This window comes from Trachypithecus francoisi, unplaced genomic scaffold (genome assembly GCF_009764315.1).
Source record: "Trachypithecus francoisi isolate TF-2019V2 unplaced genomic scaffold, Tfra_2.0 Lachesis_group0, whole genome shotgun sequence".
In the NCBI taxonomy this organism is placed as follows: domain Eukaryota; kingdom Metazoa; phylum Chordata; class Mammalia; order Primates; family Cercopithecidae; genus Trachypithecus; species Trachypithecus francoisi.
In genome coordinates this window covers 38,762,063-38,785,286 of record NW_022681453.1, presented here as the reverse complement: position 1 = coordinate 38,785,286, position 23,224 = coordinate 38,762,063, and the positions used below count along the sequence as shown (strand labels likewise).

Here is a 23,224-nt window from a genome sequence, read left to right as displayed (position 1 = left end):
TGTCTGCCCTTCACAGGAGGACAGAGAGAGAAGACTATCTCTACTGTATGATTGATTGGAAAGATAGGGGTAAAAGAATTTCAAAAATTCCTTCTGCTTTTGGTCATGATGGAATGCACTGGACTTGCATTATTCATACATAATTATAAAACCAGACAAAATATAGGAAGAAGCTATTTCAAGCATAAGTCTACAGGCAGAACAAGACTGTGATTCTTAAGAGTAGGGAAACACAAAAGATGAGCTACATGTTTGCTCCAGCTCTCGACTTGGCTGTTCTTTCCCTAATATAGTGCAGGAAGGTGGAACCCAAATTAATGGCAGACTTGCTGAGCTAAGGCAGCAAAGACAGGAGTTTGGGTTGTTGAAGTGACTACAATTTGCAGTGCAGGATTATGGAGAAGAGGCAACTCTATAAGGTAGACAAGAGACAGGGTTCAGTCACAGATATTCTTGGCTAAGGGCTAAGCTGTGCATACAAAGGATGAGACTTGAATAAATCTGGCAAGAAGTAGCTTTTGTGAGACTAAGCACTGAACATAGGTACCACAGTTAATACAGTGCTAGGAGACACTCTGCCTCAACCAAAAAGGAGATATTTCTTTATGCACTTTGGGCATTTAGTTGACACCTAAAAAAGAACATGCCTTGGACACAATTACCAGGTCCTAAAGCATGAACACTACATCCTAAGACTAAGCAAAAAGATGAAAATGACCCATTATCAGAAAAAATAAAATAAAACCTGGAAGAATCAAAAGGTTATACCAGTAATTTAATTACTTGCTATGACAAAATTCAACATCCTCTACAAATACTACAGCATTGTCCAGACTCTCTACCATGTATCATTCATAATGTCTAGCATATAACTAAAAATATTAGATGTTTGAAGAAACAAGAAAATGTAACCCTCTAACAAGAAAACAAGAAGTCAATAGAAGACCCAGATGTTGGAGTTGCCAAAAAGTGACTTTAAACTAGGTGTAATAAATAAGACGAAGGAATTAAAGGAAAAGATAGTGATAATGGATGGGAGATAGGTAGTATCATCTAAGAAGTAAGAATTACACACACAAAAACATGTCAGTTCTCACACTGAAAGTGTATTTAAAATGAAGACTATGCCAGGTTGCCTTAATAGTAGATTGGCAACTGCAAAAGAAAGGGTTAGTGACCTTGAAGACAATCTATAGGAATTATTCAAACTGAATAACAGAGAAAAGGGACTGGGGAAAAAAATGAGCAGAGCCTCTATGAACTGTGTGAAAATATCAAGTGGTCTAATACATGTGTAATTGGAATCCTAGAGGGAGAAATACAGAAAAACAATATCTGAAGAAATGACGGACCAAATGTTCTAAATTTGGTGAAAAACATCAACTTACCAAACCCAGAATCTCAGCAAAACCCAAGCAGACTAAAAATACAGAGAAAATTACATCTACGTACATCCTAGTCAAATTGCTGAAAGAGAGAAAAAGAAAACAGTCAAGGAGACCAAAGAGGAGAAAAAGACACATTAGATATAGAGGAACAATGATAAGATGATGTTTTTTAAAAAGAGAAAGAAAGAGAGAGAACAAAAAGACCTGTCAATCAAGAATTCTATATTCAGCGTAAATATCCTTCACAAATTATAGTGAACTAAAGACACTTTTAGACAAATTAAAGCTTAAGAGAGTTTGTCACCAGCATACCCACATTTCAAGAAGTGCTGAAAAGTTCTTTAGGCTAGAGAGGAACGATATCAGATGAAAATTCAGGTCTACTAGAAGTAATGAAGAAAACCAGAAATGGTAACTTTGAAAGTAAACATTAAACAATTTTTTTCCTTCTAATTTATTTTTAAGACAGTAAACTGAACCGTGTGCTCATATATGTGTGTTTATATTCATATATATACATATACAGATAGACATATTTTCAAGATATTGCAGGTTCAATTTCAGACTGCTGCAATAGAGTGAATATCACAATAAAGCAAGTCACACCAATTTTTTGGTTAAACAAAAAACCAGTGTGTATAAAAGTTATGTTTGGCCGGGCACGGTGGCTCAAGCCTGTAATCCCAGCACTTTGGGAGGCCGAGACGGGCGGATCACGAGGTCAGGAGATCGACACCATCCTGGCTAATACGGTGAAACCCCGTCTCTACTAAAAAAATACAAAAAACTAGCCGGGCGCGTTGGCGGGCGCCTGTAGTCCCAGCTACTCGGGAGGCTGAGGCAGGAGAATGGCGGGAACCCGGGAGGCGGAGCTTGCAGTGAGCTGAGATCCGGCCACTGCACTCCAGCCTGGGCGACAGAGCGAGACTCCGTCTCAAAAAAAAAAAAAAAAAAAAAAGTTATGTTTACACTATATTGCAGTCTATTAAATGTACAATAGCATTATGTTTAAAAAACTGTACTTAATTAAAAATATTTTATTGGTAAAAATTACTAACACACGAAGTGAACACATACTGTTGGGAAAAAAATGATACCAATAGACTTGACTAATGCGAGGCTGACACAAACCTTCAATTTATAGGAAAAAAATGCAATATTTGCAAAGCACAATACAGCAAAATGCAATAAAATGAGGTATGCCTGTAAGCCTGTGCATATATACACACACATACAATGCTTGTGGGATTATAACGTGTAGATGTGAAATATATGAAAATAATAGTACAAAGAAGAGAGCATGTAAATGAAATTATATAGTTAAAAAGCTATTACCCATAACATGAAGTGAAGCAATATTTATACTATGTGAATTATATTAAGGATGCATATTGTAACCCCTAGAGGAACCAAGAATATTCGTAATACACCTACTAGCAACTGTTATTCACATGTTTATCCTTACACGATTTCTCAATGCCAGCGAAGGTCTCAGTTAGAAAAAGCAGGTATAAAAATAATTTGGTCAAGATAAGCATCCTTTTAAATGACCTGGTATGAAGCAAGGATAAAATTTAATGCATTTTGTAACACTGAGTGTTATTTTTCATACCTAAACTTTTGGTGAGATCTAACATCTCATAAATCCTTGAATTGGTATGTCTTGTGGTGTTAGCTGTAACCTTCTCCTGGGAGAACCTGTGTTACAAATATGGAATTTTCTTCTTGGTTTATTTACCTTTACCTTTGATACCTTAGACCAGTGTTGATTTATAACATGTTTATTTTTGTATCAAGGCCGAAAAGTTACAAAATGAATTTTTTAATGTAAAATATTTCATGATATATATTGGTCATTAGAATGGCTATTTAAATTTTTTAACTAAGTATACTGAATAGCAGAGATTCCATTCTGTAGCAGAAAACATACTTTCAAAGGATTAGTATATCTTCTTTTATCATTTATATTGGATCTAATCCACAAATCTTTCATAGAGCTCTATAAACAATAGTCCTCAAATCTAGTAATTTGAGGTGGTGGCATACTTACACATTGATTAATTTCATGTTCTTACATTATATACATAATTTTATTGTTTTAAAAACACTGAAAAGTGATAATGTGATATTTTTAAGGCAAAAAGACTCATATGATAGCAACTGGTTATTTGTTTGTTCAAAAGTCTCTAGCTTCATGCATTTAATTCTATTTTAACAGGAAAAAGAACATAAAATGTGTGATAATCTTGCAGGTTACTCTGTTAGCAAAGATTATCTTCTGCTGGACAGTTTGCCCTTAAAGATTCTATTTCTGGATCAGATTTTGATTCGGAATTAGGGATACTAAGGCTTGAGCCAAAATAAAAGGAACAGAATTATAAAAAGAAGTGTACATTCACAGTATTTCCATTTTAAAAAGAAAGCAGACTGTAAGAAGAAACCTTGAGCCTTGAGACCACATCCCTGATTATTAATTGTTTAGTTCATTATTTTAAACGGGCTCAATGAACACTCTTTGTACAGGGAATTATTTAAAGATTTATTTACTCTTCTTGGATTCTAATCAGATTTGCCTGATGTCCTAGGCTGGCTTGTCACTTTTGAGCTTTAGGTTGGGCCCCTGTGGTTTCCCAGTCTGTCTTGCGGGGAGTTCATCAGACTGGTTTCTCTTTACTCCCAGCCATCAACTGTGGGTTCACTTCATTCATTCCAAGGCCCAGCCCAGCTCAAGAGACTAAAATGTTAGTCCAAACCAGACTCCGTTACCCAGATGAGAATTTTGGGGGGCACAAGGATATCACTAGGTGTATGAATAAATGGGTTAAATGTTGGCATCATTATGGAATATACTTAATGTCCAACAAGGACAAGTGATATAAAGTTGATCCAGGAAAAAGTACTTGGTGTCTGTTCTTACCATCCTTCTAATGAAGTGGATGACAAAAATGGAATATTATGCTAATTAATATCTACAGCTCTTATAAGGAATGATTGCAGCAACAAAATTCAAAGTAAGTTTGCCTAACTTTGAAAAATGGCATTGTTCAGAATGAAAGAAAATTCTATATAGAAAATTTGAGGAATGTTATACTCTCTTAAGAACAAAAAACAGTTCAAAGGGCAAAGGCAAAAATCAAAAGGCAGTTAGAGGCCAAGCAGAGAAAAATGATAAAGAAAAACAACAGAAAAATTCCAAGAGTTAGGACTGACCACATATTGAAAACACATCAGGCAAATTGGATATTGTGTCCAAATTAGTCACCACACTATCTTCACAAATCTTTCCTCCTCAGAACAAACTCTTGCACAGGGATTCTATTCTAATATTTGGACTTAAATAATTATATCATAGTACTTGGAAAAGTCAGGCAAGTGGAAAGCATTTATAAGTCAAGAATTATCAAAGGATAAACTGTAATCAAAGAACAATCCATACTCTCCAAAGTGAGAAATTTAGACAAGGATTTAAGTAGTGGATTGCTCTTGGGACAGAAAATTTTAAAAACTGTTTAGTTGGACATAAGTATACGAGTACATAAAAATGAATACAGAAATCTTAGAAAGGCTTCAAAATGAACCTGGAAGCATTACAGGTTTGTGGGTAGGAATGGGTTCTCTGCCTTAGAAAGCACATGAAAAGAAGAGATTACATGACTTGTAACCTTACAAAGATCCAAATCTATTTTGGAATTTTAAAATATATATATTTCTCTTGAGGAATAATATTGATAATCATACCGTCAAATATTAAAATAAAAGTGAAAATAAACTAGGAGGACTAGTAGCTCCAGCCGTGTCCCTGGCTCATTCTCTCCAGGTTCTTAATTGTCTTTTCTCATCTAGATACCTTTGCCTTAGATTTCGTTTATCGCTTGTGTTGTCTCTGCTCATTGCTTAAAGATCACTGTGATTATTGTTTTTCAATTGTCTTTCTGGCCCCACTAATACATAAAGTTTAGATAATTTGCTTTTCCAAAAGACAGTTATTAAATTATTAAGGAAATCAGATTAGGTTTCCAAATGCATGAGGAAGAGACGTAAAACACTATAACTATCCATAGAAAAGAGACAAATTAAGGAATTTGGTAATTATATGTATTCCACAACTTTGGAACAAAGGAAAACACTATCGCCAGTTTTTGATATGCTGTTTTAGTTTATCTAATGATTATCAATTTGTGGGCATCATGTTAAACACTGAGACAGATGCACAGATGCATAAAATACTGAGATAGAGGCTGAGCCCTTGGTTGTGCTAGGGGGAGGGGTGGTTATAGTTTTGTCAGGAAGATGAGAAAGGTTTACAGAAGATTAGAGACTGATCATATCAAAAGTCCCAAGTAAGATCAGAGAAAGGTAAGGTCATCTCCAGATGAGAGAGATCAGGAAGCCTTCAAGATGGGGGTGGAAATGGAAACTGTTCTAGGAATATTGATAACAGAAGCAAGTCCCTTCAAGGAACAGCCACAATGCAATTAGGTTGGAGCAAAATGTTAGGAACCTCCAAGAAATCTTAAGACTTTGTGGGCCACAGTTTTAAAATTGTGGTATAGAATCTGACTAGTCAAGGTCTTCCTTATCCATCTGAGGAATCTGAAATGTATCTTATTGATAAAAGGGGGGAAAAAAGCTATTTTAGTATGGAAATTGGCTGATGAAAGTAGTCTTTAAAGATTATATAGTGGGAGCAACATACAAAAAGAAATGAAGTTGGGAAATGAGGTGAAATGGATAAGGGAATCTGATAATGGACACTTGTCCAGGTAAAGGCACTGGAGGAAGCAAGCCACCTTGCGACAAAAAATAAATATTATTTTCCTTGATGAGAAAAATGACAGCTTTTAGAAATGGTGTACTATTCATCATGATGTGTACCCAAGAGTTATGCTTTCTGTTTATAATCTTCCATTGAAAATATGATTATCCTTTTTTCTTTTCCTTTTTATTTTTTCCTTTCAGACAGGGTCTTGCTCTATTGCCCAGGCTGAAGTGCACTGGTGCAATCATGGCTCACTGCAGCCTCAACCTCCCAGGCTCAAGGGATTCTCCCACCTTAACCTCTCACATAGCTAGGACTATAGACATATATCAGCACCCAGCTAATTTTAAAAAAAAATTTTTTTAAAATAATTTTGTAGAAATGGAGTCTCACTGTGTTGTCCAGGTTGGTCTGGAACTCCTTGCCTCAAGCAATCCATTTCCTGCCTCAGCCTCCTCAAAGTGCTGGTACTACAGATGTGAGCCACCATGTCTGGCAAAATTAGTATTATCCTTACTTAAGAATTTAATGACATATCATCTTTGGAATGTTATTCCAAACTTCCTTTGGAATATCTACAGATGATCAAAAAAGCCTGAAAAGTTTTCTTGTTGTTTATAAAATATTAGGTGGAAAAAACACTCGCTTTTCAAACTATCAACTACAGGATGAATTTCCAGAATGTAGCTTTAAAGGTTTCCCTTTCTTTTCTGTTAACCAAAATAGCTTGTGTATATTTTTCAATACATTTTTTTCTACATCTTTTGATATTAACCTGAAGTAATGAATGGCAGGGATGGAAGAAACTTGGTCCACTTGAAAAGAGTTTATTATTTTTTCCCTGTTTTGCAGAGTGTCATTTAAAACAAGTACTAGCCTGGAGAAGGTTTTTATTGTTTTCAACCACAGGCTTTATATTACCTTAAAAAAAAAAAAAAAAAAAACTCTCAGCCGCAAGTTGGATGCTTCTGGCAGCAATACAAATCTAGCACCACCCCGGGAGGGAGCGTATTTGCTTCTTCGCTCATTTCTGTCAGGATAGAGGAATGCTGGACATCCAGAGACAAGGGAGGCTGCAGCTCGCTGCTCCCCAGTCCCACACTTTGGGCCTCTGTTTGGAACACACAGGTAAGTACTTTGCAGTGTTGATTCAAGCAGAGCTCATTGCGAAAGTTAAGTGCACTGCACTGAAGGTGCATAATAGGTCTCGTCAACACCTTCAGGGAGCTCAACTTGGCCTGGCTTAGGTCATAAGGTTCTTATTCCCACCCAATAAATTCCTGAAAAGATGCTTTTGTGTTTTATTGCTATTTGCCTCTTTGCATACCACTTTGCAGCATGCTTTTCTATAGGCTATAAAAAATACTAAAACAGCCACTGAATATTTGTTTGTTTGTTACAAATCCATGGCTAGTTGTTAATTTGTTATTCTTTCACATTCAGAAATTGTAAGGTCTTATACCAATCTTTGTTGCTGGGCAAGGAAGTATATAAAGTTTAGTTTTCAATGTCAGTGTTTTAAAATAACACGAATAAGATGTTAAGACTTAACATTCGACAGTGGACTGAAAAACTATAGAGATAAAATTTTCCCATAATATGGCAGTAGTTTCTAAATATAAAACTCAATGTTATAAATTTGGGTTCTTAATGAATTTTTTATATCACAAATTCTGTTTCCACTTAGATGTCAGAAACTGAGCTGGAAAAGATAAAAGTAAGAACAGCTGAGCACTTAGAAAATGATAAAAATAACATTTCTTGGTTGAAAGAAGGTAAGTCTTCTTGCTCTTGATTTTCTATTGGTGTGAAAATTTTGCTTGTGTTTATAAGCAAGGAATAGTGTGGGAGAAGGAGGAAAAAGATGTCCTGATTGTTCAAATAGTATTACTTCTGATTTTCACTTTTTTTTTTCTTTTTTGGATTCTCATGTGGCTTCAGTGGTTGTTTGACGATCTTTATTATTAAAATGCTTCTCGTGGTCCCTGTATTGCAGGAAACAGATTATTTTGTTGATAAGACTTAATATGCATTTTCTACTCAGATGTATATTATCTGTGAGGTCTTTGCAGTGCTGTAGATTTTTCTCCTTCATAGCCAAGAAGACTAAATAATTTAAGGGCAGGTATTTTTAAATAATAATCACAGAAAGGAATGCTTGCTATAGAAAAATATGTCTACAAATAGAATCACCATTCACTGCAATTAGAGAAGCCACCTTCCCAGGAGAGAATGCAGTCAGCCATGGGCACCACATGCGTAAAATGGTTGCTTGAAATACACACACAAATCAATACGTTCTCCTAATGAGTACAGATTTGTGCACTTTTGAAAATACATCTAAACCTGTGATTATTTACTAGAAGGCAGGGTTTTATAATTTTTTGATTTTATGATCACTTTTAATGTCTCATAAAAAGAAACATTTGATATTTTATCTAAATAGGTATGCTGTGTCTTTTTCAGCATTTAATGAATCTATTAAATTGTAAAAGGACAGCTCTTACTTAAGTAGTTGACATTCTTAAAATTTGCTTTATAAGGTCATAGGAAACTCTAATAAATATGTCAGGTTAATTAGACAGACCAAAATAATAATAATAATGTCAATATTGACAATGTTTATTGACATTTATTGATGATTTTGCTGAATCATCATGACAACCCTACGAAGCAGTTATTATCCTTAATTTGCCAATAAGAAAATAGAGCCTTAAAGAGTTCTAGTAACTTGCCGAAAAGTACAAAATTGGGAAGTGCCAGAGCTGAGATTCAATGCCACTTTGTGTGATTCTACAGCATGTGAATTTAACCACCACCTCATCATGTTCCAAAGAAAAAAAAATGTTTAAATTACTTGTCAGAACATGATCTGTGCTCAAAAATGTTTTCCTACAGTGTTGAAATCAACACCTCCAACTTCATCATACCCTCACATCCACTCTTGTCCTTAATCTCACCCTACCCCCAACCCTAATTTAAAAATACACTTATGGCCGGGTGCGGTGGCTCACACCTGTAATCCCAGCACTTTGGGAGGCCAAGGCAAGTGGATCAGTTGAAGTCAGGAGACTGAGACCAGCCTGGCCAAAATGATGAAATCCTGTCTGTACTAAAAATACAAAAATCAGTCCGGTGTGGTGGCACACGCCTGTAGTCCCAGCTGCTCAGGAGACTGAGGCAGGAGAATCGCTTGAACTTGGGAGGTGGAGGTTGCAGTGAGCCGAGCTCACACCACTGCACTCCAGCCTGGGTGCCTGAGCAAGACTCTGTCTCAAAAATAATAATAATAAATAAAATTAAAAATAATAAAAATACACTTCTTTAAAAAAGAATAAAGGTAATTCTCTCTGTCCAATTCCCCACCAAGCAATTTTAATAGTAGGACATCATCTCTTTAAGAGACTCTACTTCAGGACTAAAGTTGATACAGACATAAAGTGTTGCCAGAATCATTTCTGTTAAAAGCTTGAAAATTCTCTAACTTCTTTTTTTGAAAAGGTCTTTTAAATAGAATCCTTTAAAAACAATGTGGAAGGGAAAAAAATAGAGCATGCATCAAAGATCCCCTGTGTTTTTCTTATGAATCTCAAATTCATGAAGATAGAGATGTTCTTCACTACAATTGCGATGAAGTTCATATTATTTATTTTTACTTTAATTACTCCGTGCTACGGAAGTCTCATACAGAAATAATAATGAAATTGATAGACCAATCAATTGTTTCCTGAAGAATTTTCTTTAAAAAAAGAATTGTGTCCATTAAGTACAACTTAGGCCTTGAATTCTTGTAATCTATAAAATCTAATTTCCCAGGTGACCTGTTTTATCTCATTTGGACACTTCATTTAAGCTACACTCAAATTATGTTTACTATATTTCATAAAAGGAAATTGAGCCAGATGCTAGATGACAACATCTTAATTGGGAATTATCAGGATGAGTTGGTTTTCAAACATAAATGTCTTTTTTTTTTCAATGTTAAGGAAAAGCATATGGATTGGCTTATTTTTTTAAAAAGGCAAAGTGGTGCAGTAAAAAGAGCATGGCATTTGGAATCAGGCAGGCATGGTTTTTAAATCTCAGCTCAGCCACCTACTAGCTGGGTGATTGTGCCGTGTTACGTTACCTCCCTGAGCCTCAATTTCCTAGCTAGGGACTAGAATGCTTGCTTTATGAGATTATGGGACTATGATTTCATTACTTCTCTGTTTTTTTCCCCTCTTTAAAAACATTACTCAGTAATATATTACTGAGTAAAATATTACTGAGTAATATATTACTCAGAATAACATAATTATATTTTCTGAACCATTGGTAATAGTAACAACACTTTTTATAGTATTTTATATAAATTCCTCCTTTTAATTCCTACAACAAGGTGGTATGCAGTAGTACTGCCCCCATTTTACAAATTAAGGGACGTAGGCTTGGAAAGACTTTAGATCTTGCTCAAATTTGCAGGGCTGTTAAGTGGCAAATTGAATCTCCAACCTCAGTCTTTGAGGTCCAAATTCTATTCATTTCATTAAACCACTTTATTGCAGTGACTTCCACAACAGTTATCAATCAGAACTTTAAATGTGTCTACTTCCACCCTCCCTCACTCCCCCTTAAAAAGCAATACTGATACTTTCAGTTGTTCAAAAAAGTGTTTTTTTCATTAATGACAAAGTGGTCACATCTCACATGACAGTGACTCTGCTGCCTCCCTCTGGAACTCCAGCTGAATACTGCTCACTGTTAAAATGTGGGTAATCACAGCAATGCCTTATTCGGGTTGGAGCAAGCACTTCACTGGAGTCACTGACACAAAGCGCTGAGTGAAGTGCTTGATTTCACAGTGAACATGCAAGCAACAGGAGTTACTACCATCGTCACCATTATGAGTACTGCTATTATTTCTAACTTCTCAACTTCAAACATTCATATCATTTATCCAATTCAATTCAATGTTATTAACTGGAGAGACTAGAGACAAGGTATAAGTGTGACAGAGAACAATACAAAAAAGAAATATGCTCCTGCACTCAAGGACCTTATTATTCATTCATCTCATTCAATCGTCTTGCTTTTGCCAGGAAAGTAAAGAGGCTCCTAATTGCCCTTGACTTTCCCCAAATGGGTCATGGGTCTGTCCACATCAGTGGTGGTGTCAAAGAGATCTAGGAAAGCCACAACCAGAGCTATTACAAAAAATTAGACTAAATTTTGTTTGAGAAACACCATTGACAGACCCAAAAAAGCACTCATTTTTAAACCATGTTTGGAGAAACCCTGTTTTAAGATAATCAGAGAAACATGGCATGATTTAAAAATATGCAGCATTGCTCAGCTTAGTGACTCATGCCTATAATCCCAGCACTTTGGGAGAAGATGAGAAGATCCCTTGAGCCCAGGAGTTTGAGACCAGCCTGGGCAACATGGTAAGATACCATCTCTACAAAAAAAATAAATAAAATAAAATAAAATTAGCTGAGTGTAATGGCATACCCCTATAGTCCCAGCTACTAGAGAGACTTAGGCCAGCGATTGCTTGAGCCTGGGCGGTTGAGGCTGCAGTGAGCTATGATCACACCACTGTACTACAGCCTGGGCAACAGAGCAAGACTCTGATTCAAAACAAAATAAAATATATGCACCAGGCAGGATGAGCTGCATTATGCAACTGTGGGCCAAGGTGGTCTAGGAAGTCCAGTCTTGAAGGCAGTCACAGTCTCTTTGCACAGTGGAGAGAAGGAGGTGATGCTGGGAGCAAAGGCATCAGAGGCTGGAAGATGCCTATTTCAGTGCTAGGGAAATGGGCATATTGGCTAATTATTCACATATGGAATAATGCAAAATGAAGTGAGAAAATAGACTGAGTGCTGACTTTTGGTTAAGTAGTGGACATTGATTATTTGTTGTCACTGGAGGCCTGAGGACAAGAACTAAGAAACTGAGGCAAGGCTTGTGTGATATGAGCCTGTAAATATGTAACTGGTGTGCAAAATGGGGTGGAGTCAGCAGAGGAAAGGTTAAGGGAAGGGGGTGGTGATGGCTAATACAAACAGCTACATTTAGCAGCCTTGAAGTGAGAAAAATATGACCTGAATGAAAGTCATATCAAAGAGAAGGAGAAAACAGGTCCAAATGTGAAAAACTTTATGGAGGAAAAATTGTTATAACATAGAAATTGGGGGGAAAAATTACAGGTGGAATAGGATATCATGTAATACCCCATTAAACCAAGGAGCATTCTGGGTAAGCATTTCAGTGCTTGTAGCTTACACCATTTGATACGGAAGAGAAACATCAAGATGAAGGGATGGAAGCCCTTAAATTGTTGCCATTTGCAGTTTAAAATCACAGCATTGCCAGCATTTGAACTGCATACAATTTCTTATATTGTCTCCTGATTTTTCAGGAAAAACTGGAAATCTGGATTTCTTTGTGAAATCTCCAGATTGTTAAAGGTTGAGTAATAACAACAACAATAACAATAACAACACAACAACAACAACAACAATAAAATACCAAGGAGGACAAATGAAACCAGGCTCTGGGGTCTATTTCAGGCCATAGACTGCCAGTTTGCAGCTTCTGTTCTAGGAGGGTGTATCTCTAAACAAAACCTAATATAATTTTCTGAAAACTGGTTTTCCATAAACATTGCTGCATTGGCAGAGATTTTCTCTCTATCTCTTTATTTGTCTCTCTCTCTCTCTATATAAATATATACACACATACATATACATATTTATGTATATTTATTTGTATGAGCAAAGTCAAACAAAGTCAATGTGTATATTTGTACACATACATGCATATACATACATATTTATACATATGAGCAAAGTCAAGACACCAATCATGTGACCTAAAAAATGTGAAGCTAAGAATATTGAAATACATTTTTTGTCCTTCAGAAAACTAGCTACCTGTAATTGTTTTAGTGGGGCATTTTATTCACTGTTGTCACCAATAGGGGAAAAACAAATCATTCCAAGTTCCAAGTGCACCAAAGCAGTAGTTTTGCAAAATCTTCTACCCAGATGTTGGCGCTATCCAATGACTATTAAATTGTGTTGTACCCAAATGGAAAAATTCATGAGAGAGAAAAAAATGATAAAAAATATAGGGGGTGGGGAATGGGCAATAAACAAGCTTTCTTCTCTCCTTCCATACATGTCAGGAAGGAAAGAGTATGAAAGATGAGAATTGTATAGTTTTTTGAATTAAGTATAGCTTCTTTTCTGTAAGTAGTCACATGATGACCGCAATCTTTGGTGATATAAAAACCATTATTGGCCAGGAGAGGTGGCTCCTGCCTATAACCCCAGCACTTTGGGAGGCCGAGGCAGGCAGACACGAAGTCAGGAGTTTGAGACCAGCCTGGTCAACATGATGAAACCCCGTCTTTACTAAAAATACAGAAATGAGCCAGGCTAACCAGGCGTGGTGGCGGGTGCCTGTAATCCCAGCTACTCGGGCAGCTGAGGCCGGAGAATCGCTTGAACCCGGGAGGCAGAGATTGCAGTGAGCTGAGACCGTGCCACTGCACTCCAGCCTGGGTAACAGAGCAAGACTCCATCTCAATAAATAAATAAATAAATAAACCCCATTATTTAGGTGCAATTTGGAGGAAATGCCTCTAAACTTATTTAGTGTTGGCATAGAAAAGTTACGTCGCCAGTGTTTTGGCACCTTGAATACACTGGTTATCAGAATTAACCAATATTAGAGACTAATAATCCAAAATACTAGAAAAGAGCCTAGAGGTCCAAAAAATCCAGGTTCCAAAAATTCCCTTTTCAGTATAATGCAAAATCTCAAATGCATAATACAAAAATCTCATCTCATTCCTGAACTTTCATGTTTGTTTTCAAATGAGATGAAGAAACTGAGAATCTTTCCCACATTTACTGACATTCGTAAATTCACTGGACTTCCCTTTAACTCTAAGTGAAAACAACTTACTTCATTTCCTCAGAAAATAATTTTGGATCATGAACATTAATATAATTCTGAAATATGCGTTTTATTCAATTCAGCAACCATTTGATGTGGCTCCTCTTGAACTCAGAGAAAACATGTGAGACAAAGAAACAAAGATGCCAAAAAATGAAAATGTCACAGTTCCTGCCCTCAAGGAACTTATGTACTTAAGTGCTTTATTATAATGACTCAATATTAATCCATGCTAATTCTCTCACTCAGATAATTCTCATTTCTAAAAGGGATATTTTTTGTATCTAGCTTAAATATTAAGCCACACTAATGCTTACTTTAAATTGTTAATTTCCACAAATAGCATATCTTGAGACTCTTTCTACATGTAAACACAGGTAATGGAATTATTAGCTCTTATTTCTGTAGTTGTCATTAACTCATGAAAGTGCGTTACCTAATAACAAAAATAGCGGTGAAGAAAAGGTAACAGCCAAATGGAATGTTGTTTTGTTTTTAAGCATAGCCAACAGAAAAAAATAGATGTGAAAATACGCCCTTGTAAGTCATATAAAAAACAAGGCCATGAAGTAGATAATTTCACAAGGGTAATTGTTTCGAAGCTTTGAAACAAGATGTTGTGATAGAGATTGGCATGAGGACTATCCTTTAGAATCAGTGGTCAAGGAAGTTCTCTCTGTGGGAAAGTTATTTGAGCTGAGACTTAAATAACAAGAATGAGCCAGTGCTGCAAAAATCTGGGAAAAGCATTCCATTGGGGAGAACAGCCTGTGCAGATAGTACAGCTCAGAATAGCTGGATAGAAAGGAAGGGAGGAAGGAAAAGGAAAAGGGAATGAAGAAAAAGGGGAAAGAGGGAAAAGAAGGTGCTTAAGTTGGAAATAATGCAGGACCTTGTTGACCAGTCAGGAATTTGGATACTTTTTCCCCTATTTGGAATTAGAAGCTACTGGAGATTCTACACAGGGTAACATATGCAGTCATTTATATTGCATGAGGTAAAGAGAAGAAACAGAAATAAAGTAGGAGAATATTGCTGTTGGCCATGCAAAAGATGGTAACTGGGATAGGATACAACTTTGAAGATGAAATAGAAATAATTGAATTTGAGGTCTATGCGAAGTTAGAACCAACAGGACTGGCTTGTGCCTTGATGTGGGGTGATACAAAGAAAGGAGTCAAAGGCTGACCCCTGGCTTTTGACACTGTGAAGTGGTAACGATGAAGGGTGAAGTGGGAGAGAGAAATTGGCTAGAAAAGGGAGGAGTCAAGGATCTGGGTGGAGCAGATTACTTGTTTAATGCCTCTGAGGTACCCTCATGGAAATTGTCAATTGGGCAATAGGATATATGAGATGAGTTGTTCTATTTTGAGAAATGTTAACAAGAGAAGTATTGAGATTTTGCTTAGATCTGAAGGATGAGATGGCATCTGTTTATGGGGAGAGAAATGGAAATTAAATAATATTTCCGGTAGAAAGAATGGCAAGTATACAGGCACTGGGGCAGGAAAGAACATGTCATGCTCCAAGATGTGAAAGAAAACAGGAGTGACTGGGGCATCTTGACCAAAGAGAAGGCTGAGATTCCATGAGTGCGGAGAGCTTGCCTGGAAACAGGCCCTAGAGCCTTTCATAGACCCTGGTTGACATTTGGGAGTGCAAAAAACTACTAACCCTGGGAATGCCTATTAAACATATAGCTTATACTGTAGTAGTAAACTCTATCCTACTACATTTTATTCTCTAAAGAACTATCAAGCTGGGCACAATGGTTCACGCCTGTAATTCCAGCATTTGGGGAAGCCAAGGATGGATCACTTGAGTTCAGGAGTTTGAGACTAACCTGGCCTACATGGTGAAACTCCATCTCTACTAAAAGTACAAAAAATTACTAGGGTGTGGTGGCACATGCCTGTAATTCCAGCTACTCAGGAGGCTGAGGCAAGATAATCTCTGGAACCCAGGAGGCGGAGGTTGCAGTGAGCCAGGATCGCACCACTGCACTTCAGCCTGGGTGACAGAGTAAGACTCCATCTCAGAAAAATAAAATAAAGAACTATCAAATAGTGGCACATTACCTTCAAAATTCAGCGATATTAAAAGGGAGCTTTATCAGTTTTTGAGAGGAAAATAACAGATACTGATTCTGGCTACATTAATGATAAAGGTAATTTACTGGAAAATGCAAGAGTAGCTCACAATCTAAAAGGGAAATCTAGGGTCAGGAGAATCAGGAACTAATCTAGCTCTGGTGAGCCTAGGAGCAGGATATAATGCATTCAGATCACCACTTCTGGAATAAATTAGCGCCATATAATTTTTTGTTCCTCCTATTCCCTTCCTTAAGACTCCAAGTCCCAAGGAAGAAAACTCAAAAACTTTGGCCATGAGTCTAACTCCTGGGTTAGCAAGCCAAGAAAACTTGAGTGACAGCACCATAATGTTACACACAATGAGAGGCAGATGCTTCTTCAGAGGGAATTCAGGGTTTGAGCATCAGAATAAAGGGAGAATAGATGCTGTGTGGCCCCAACATAATGTCTATTCTGGTCAGAGCCAGTAGCAGTGACCCATGCTCTTCTCCACAGGGAATAATATTTTCTTAAGAATTGATATGTGCTGTTGATGAAGTGCTGAATGTTTCAGGAAGGAGAGTACTTACTCTAAATGTATTGGCCTTCTACTGAAGTTCAAATGTCAAAATCATTTTGATTCTCTGATAACTTTAATTTATATTTAGAAAGTTCAGCAAAAGACGAGATCTTCTCTGTTCTCATAGGCCAACAAATTAAATTCCAGTGTCACATCCTAGTGCTGATGGTTAAAATTTCTTTCCAACTAAGCCTATAAAGTAGTAAGCTCATTTCATATAAAATGATGATGTTGATCCCAACGGAATGAAAGGCCTACAAGATGCCATGTCAGCCTTCAGACTATGACCAGATGAATTAATCAGTGCAAAGTCCTGATAAGTTGTTAAATAGCAGATTTAGAGACTCTCATTCAGTGATGATAAGGCAGTACATCAAATCCAGAATGATCTTAGCTCACCATTATTAATTACAGTTTTATGAACTAGGAGTGAAGCAATCTGTAGAGACCAGGAACCAATCGTCCTGCCCCAGTAGGAAGAAGACCATTGTAGATAACTAGAAATTTCAAGCAAGTTACACCTTTTAATAGAGATTTTCAGTAGAATCATTCATTTTCCTACATGTCACAATAGCTATTGATGTGATACACTTAATCAACATTAGTACAAAGAACAGTCTTACAGTGAGAGAAAAAAAGTCTCTTATGTTCTATGCCTCAGGAATAAGGACATTCCGTTTCTTGTAAATTCTACAAAGAGATACTTTACTTTTATATGATTATGGCCCATTTCTTTCAGCTTAGGAACCGCATTTAGAGGGAATATACTCGCTAATAAAATGCACCTACACTAGGTGTTCACCAGACCATTAGTGAAAAAAGAAAAGAAAAGAAAAAAAAGGAATGTGAATAGAGAAAATAAAGACATCACTCTACAGGCATAAATCATTTCAACCATTTTAACCATTATTTAAGCCTGTCGAGAAGTAAATGTGCAGCAAAGATGAAAAGCAAGGGCAATGACAGTAGTTTTGCCAGTGTATAACTTCAAGAAAAAGTAGAGAGGACAACTCATAGAAGCGTAGTATTAAATAAGACATCAGGCAATTCTTCTTCTTGAGCTACATTTCCCCACGGATATGAATCTGAAATGCAATAGCTACCCTGCAGAAAGTAAAGAAAAGTCCTTCATGATTTCTAATCTCAAACAACAGACAACAGAAGAAAATCTGCATTTTTAACCCCTCTTTCACATATCTAATATATTTCACTTTTTGTATTTAGAAAATTCAGCATTATAGATAGAAAATAAACTTCCTCTAGAGTTACCAAAAGATATCTGCTAATATTTATGTTCAATATCTTGAATATAAATTCCATAAAATATGAAAAGTTTATATAAATAAATCTTCTTGAGAATTAAGAATATATCAAAAATATATATTCAGGCCATAAATTAAGATAAGATTGCACACTTCATATGTGTCTTATAACTATTAGACCAATATGTGCAAATGCAGATTGATAAAACAAACCATTCCTACTGTAAAAGAAGCATTTGTTTTACAAAATAGTATAAAATTAAGTAAATGAAATCAACAAGTGTTTTCATTTCCTGCAAGACACGTACTTACACAAGGAATACACAATGATTCCCATGCCCAATCAAGAAAATTATAATTCAGTTGGGAAAATAAAATATCAGCAACACATCCTGTTTACCACGGGACTCAGATAAGCACAAACTATTCAGCTGTATTTGAAATATAATAGAACATGGAAAAACAATTTGGGTGGATTTTGCAGTATGAAATCTCTCACACACCAAACCATATGAACATACCCAATTCCTTAGATGCAGATTTACCTTAAAATTAAAAAAGTGTTTTTTGTTTGTTTTGTTTTTAATGGACTCAGTAGGTTTGGGCTAAATAGTCACTTGAAACAACATAATTAATTTTAAAATAGTAACACATTTTTTACAGCTGTGTCTCAAAAGAAAAGAACTTTTGTGTAAATAATTCTTTATCACCCAGCCTCTTTTCTTAAAAAAAAGAAAATAACTAATATCGTCTTTTTAAATGAGGAAAAACTATAACATAAAGAGAGGGAGGTACTTAATAGATAGTAAGAAGTTCACTTTTCCAAGGGAAATTACTAAATGAATCATTTATTTAGGAACAAAAGAAGAGGAGACAATTGCACTAAGGGCTTTCTTGACTTTTTTTTTTTTAAATAACAACATAACTTGGAGACGTAGTGTGTTTATAGGACATGAATACATTGTAGTGTCCAAATTTGGTATAGATTTAAACCTCTACATTATGTGGGCCGACATCCATTAATTAAAAAGCCACACTCTGAACTCTAGGACAAATAGCCAAGGTTGGGTTTTGTAACATAACTTGTTCTATGATAGAAGAAAGTACTTTTTGCTTCAATGTTACTTAACAAATGTCAGTCTCATCTTGGATTCCCCTAGATACAACTGGGAGAAAGAACTAGTTCTTTTTATTTTAGAGATGAAGTAATAATGCTAATTAGGAATCAAATCTAATTTTTGAAAACACTCAACAGGGGAAAGTAACATGGTTAAAAGCTAATATACATATAATATATAATATATATGTATGTATATAACTACATTGCTGGAAAAATATACATATTTAACTCTATCTGTCTCTGTGTCCTTCTAACTATATTTTTATTGAATATCTTCTATTTGTAAGATAACACTTGATGTGCCTATAATCAATACACATTGATTATAGTTGCTGTAAGATATATATAGTTGTTGTATTATAATGTTGTAAGAGACGGTGGTAGGTAAGGAAAGTTTATCTCTAACTCAATAGATTTAAATCAAGGAGAAATGTTAAGTATGAGATTGTTGTTTACTCAAGGGCAAGGGCGTGTCTGGCTTGTTTACCTCTACATTTGAGGTACAATAGCCCCTGAAGTAAAGCAGATGCTCAAAAATGACATGAATAAATGGAAGGATAAATTTCAAAGAAGGTATGAGATTCAGAGGTAGGAAGCAGCACATCTAGAATTCAGACAAATGGGGAATTCCGCTGCACTATACATCATGGATAGTGTTTCAATAGGCAGTAACAATACAAACTGATGGAATACAATGGCCCAAAGTGTGGAGGCAGAAAAGTCTGGGGTATGTTCTTTTCAGAGAACAATAGCTATGTTTGACTGGAGAAAGGGCATGTGTGGGAGTGTGAAATAAATCTTAACTATATTATGAAGGACTTTTAACATTAGGTTGAAGAGTGTAAACTGAATGTTATTAGACAAAGGGAAGCCATAAAATATATGTGAGGTTGGGTTCAGGAAGGCAGAGAAGACCTAACAATAACAGAATCAGCTCTGTGCTTTAGAAAAGATTTGTGTTTTGAGGATATTATGAAGACGGATTGGAAGGGTAGAGACTGAAACCAGAGTGACTAGTTAGAAGCTTGTTGCATCCACAAATGCAAAGACATGAATTCTGAATTTGAGATACTGGTTTCCAGGAATGAAAACAAAGGGCTGGCACCCAGGAGAACGCTGACCCCAACGAGCATTGGCCATGGACTGGATATTAAGGGATCAGAGAGACAGGAGTTGTCAGAGATTATAGAAACCTCTGGATTCAATGGGAATTTTTAATATATGTCTTTATGGGTATGTGCTTGTGTGCGGCTTTATGTAAGTTATCTATTTTTTAGAAAAATTAAAAAATGAAAATGGCAAAAATTATTCTCAATCCCAACATGCATAGCTACTGTACATATTATATGCTTTATATTTGTGTATGTGTGTGTATACAAACAGACACAAATTTATAATTTTAATAAAATATGATAATGTAATATTTTAATAGCATGTTTTGATGATTCATGAATTAATGTGAACACCTTTCTAGGGCAATAAACACAGATTTATGGTATAATTTCAATGGCTCTACATATAGTATTCTATGAAGTAACAAAATATAGGTAATTAATTACCCATTTTTGAATATTCAGCCTGTTTCACATTTTCTGCTTTTAAATCTCAAAGGAATTCATTACAATGTGTTTTGGTATTTCCTTTTAATCTGGCCAACCCAAAACACCACGTGAGATCCTCACACCTTACTTTTGGCCTTTGGATGGCACTTTACAATCTATTGCACATCGATGCCTCAGCTTAGTTACATAAAATATATGTGCAGAAGTATTATCAAGCTTTTTTACAAATGAGGAAAATAAAGGTCAGAGAAGTTTAGATAATTGGGTCCAAAGTCACCCAGGTAGTAAACAACAGGAGCAGGTCCCAAGCCAAGTATTCTGATCCTAAATCCAGTACATCTTCTATCATAGTCTCTGCTTTGAAATATACTTAAAGATGGCTAACAAAGAGCCCCTCATTTGCGCTCATTACAACAGCTAAAATTAAAGAAGACTGGAAAAGTTTGGAGAAGTCAATATAGCTGGCGTATTTTTAAACCTATTACTCATTCAGTTGGATTCCCTAAACACATAGCTTCAGCACAGTCATGGTGATTTTAACGAGAAAGAGGACTTAGTTATGAAATTAGGCAAAGATTCAGAAGCCAACTTATTTGTAGATCACAGTGATTAAATAGTTCAAAATGAATTGCAACTTAGTAATATTGCTGCATTCATATTTACAAGATGAAAGTTGGAGTTCAGCTCCCATAATATCCAGTCATTTAAGACACAAACGAATTATAAGGATTAATCATTTTAATATCTTCCCATTGATATTGGCTAACTAAACAAAAACATGGCTGGTGGAAGAGAGTAGTGGAAATCTTATTTTGTTTGCTTATCTTTGTGAAACAAGCACTTGAAAATAAAACATATCACATCAAAGTGTGGGGAAAATAACTCCAGTGGCAGAATCAGCTATGATCAGATTAAGAAACAGCAATATATTTTTGCATGGCTAATAAACAGATCAAAAACCTGCAAACCTAAGGATATTTAGATGCCAAATCTAACTTTAATTTTCAAATACCCTTATCTCGTCAAACCATCTCTCCAACAATAAAATTATATACACAGTCCTGTTTTCTCATATTCAGCAAATAGCACCCAATTGTCAAACCTAGAAGTGACCCTGATTTTCCTTGTTATATTTAGAATTTTAAAAAATTTGTCCCCTGAATCTTTAAATAGCAGGAATTAGCAAAGAATAGGAGACCACTCTCTAAAAGCTTTAAACCATAAACAAATGTAACATTTTTCAGATAGCCATTATACATCAACTGTACTTTTCAATCATGAATTAAATTCAACTGTACTTTGGTGATCAGAAGCCTGTGAGTTCATGATAATAACACTTTTTAGTTTCAGCATTTTCTTTAGGTAATCAAATGATACTTTACAAATTACCTGACTTCTTAACACATACCCCACAAAAGGAAAATAGTAATAATAACCAAATGCTTAAGGAAGAAAATATTTTAACTCCTCATTTTACATAAGGGAGGAAACTAAGTCAAATATTTTTCCACCCTTGAAGAAAGAATTGAATGCACTTCATTTTAGAGAATTCTGATAACACAAATATACACATTGCTCTACAGGGTACCCAGACATAAGCAATAATAAGCCTTCATATTTCTGTCTAACCAACTGAAACTACAGAGATTATATAAATTTGTCATTAGCAACCAGAGAAGCTAAATAAACAATGTGAGGGTTAAACAGAAGCATAGTCTAATTACAACCTTTGAGTGGCTCAAATATCTGAACTCTTAATTTCCACCAAGATCTCCAGTTCTTGTTGTGGTCTAGAGCAAGCATCTCACAATCTCTATCTATTTGAACTTTCCCCAGCTTATTTAAGTAAGCAGATAGGCTCTTTGGTTCTTTTGCTTTATTTTTGTAAGGACTCATTTTACAATAACTAATTAGTAAGAGCTAGGCAAAATAATTCATACACTTATTTAAATCATCCAATAGTAAATTTGACAAACAGCGTACTGTGCATAAACATATTTTTTTAAGTAAGCAAGATTCAGAGAGAAATAGGTGTCTAGCATTTCAGAAAAACATTTTGACAAGAAATAATATATTACTTAGTTCATCAATCAGCACACCTTGGTTAAGCCATTGTATGTGTGTGTGTGTGGTGGGGGCGGCGGTTGGGGAGCATGACAGTATTAGATCAGATATTGACAATAAACTAGACCAGAGAGTCAGGTCACATGGGTTTTCTTAGCCATGTGAAAGTTTACTCTAAGGACAATGGGAAAACATTAAATGGCACTAAGCACAGAGAGGCCGTTATTAGATATGCCTTTTAAAAAGACCACTGTGGCTACAGTGTGGGCTGAAGAGTAGAAAAAGCAGATTGGCGGAAAGCTGATAGGCGGGCTTACAGTAGCCCAAGCAGGAGTTAAAGAAATGGCACTGTGAATGAAGAAAAGAGAAGTTTTAAGAGCTTGTTGAAAGTTAGAATTGTCAAGACTTCCTGGTAATTGGTTGTGGGGATGGAAGAAAAGAAAACATCAAGGACAAAGTCCTAGTAG

At 35.8% G+C, this 23,224-nt stretch overlaps 1 protein-coding gene across 2 annotated transcripts in view; it reads left to right on the top strand.

The window, feature by feature from the left end:
• Nucleotides 1–7,193: 7,193 nt before the first annotated feature.
• MDFIC2 (MyoD family inhibitor domain containing 2) overlaps nucleotides 7,194–23,224 on the top strand; it is a 105,512-nt gene continuing 89,481 nt past the window's right edge. For both annotated transcript variants that reach the window (XM_033200005.1, XM_033199996.1), the window contains exons 1-2: nucleotides 7,194–7,275; nucleotides 7,835–7,922. In XM_033200005.1, coding sequence (XP_033055896.1) covers nucleotides 7,835–7,922 — 88 coding nt within the window. In that variant the 5' untranslated portion in view covers nucleotides 7,194–7,275. The remainder of the gene's footprint in view (nucleotides 7,276–7,834; nucleotides 7,923–23,224) is intronic.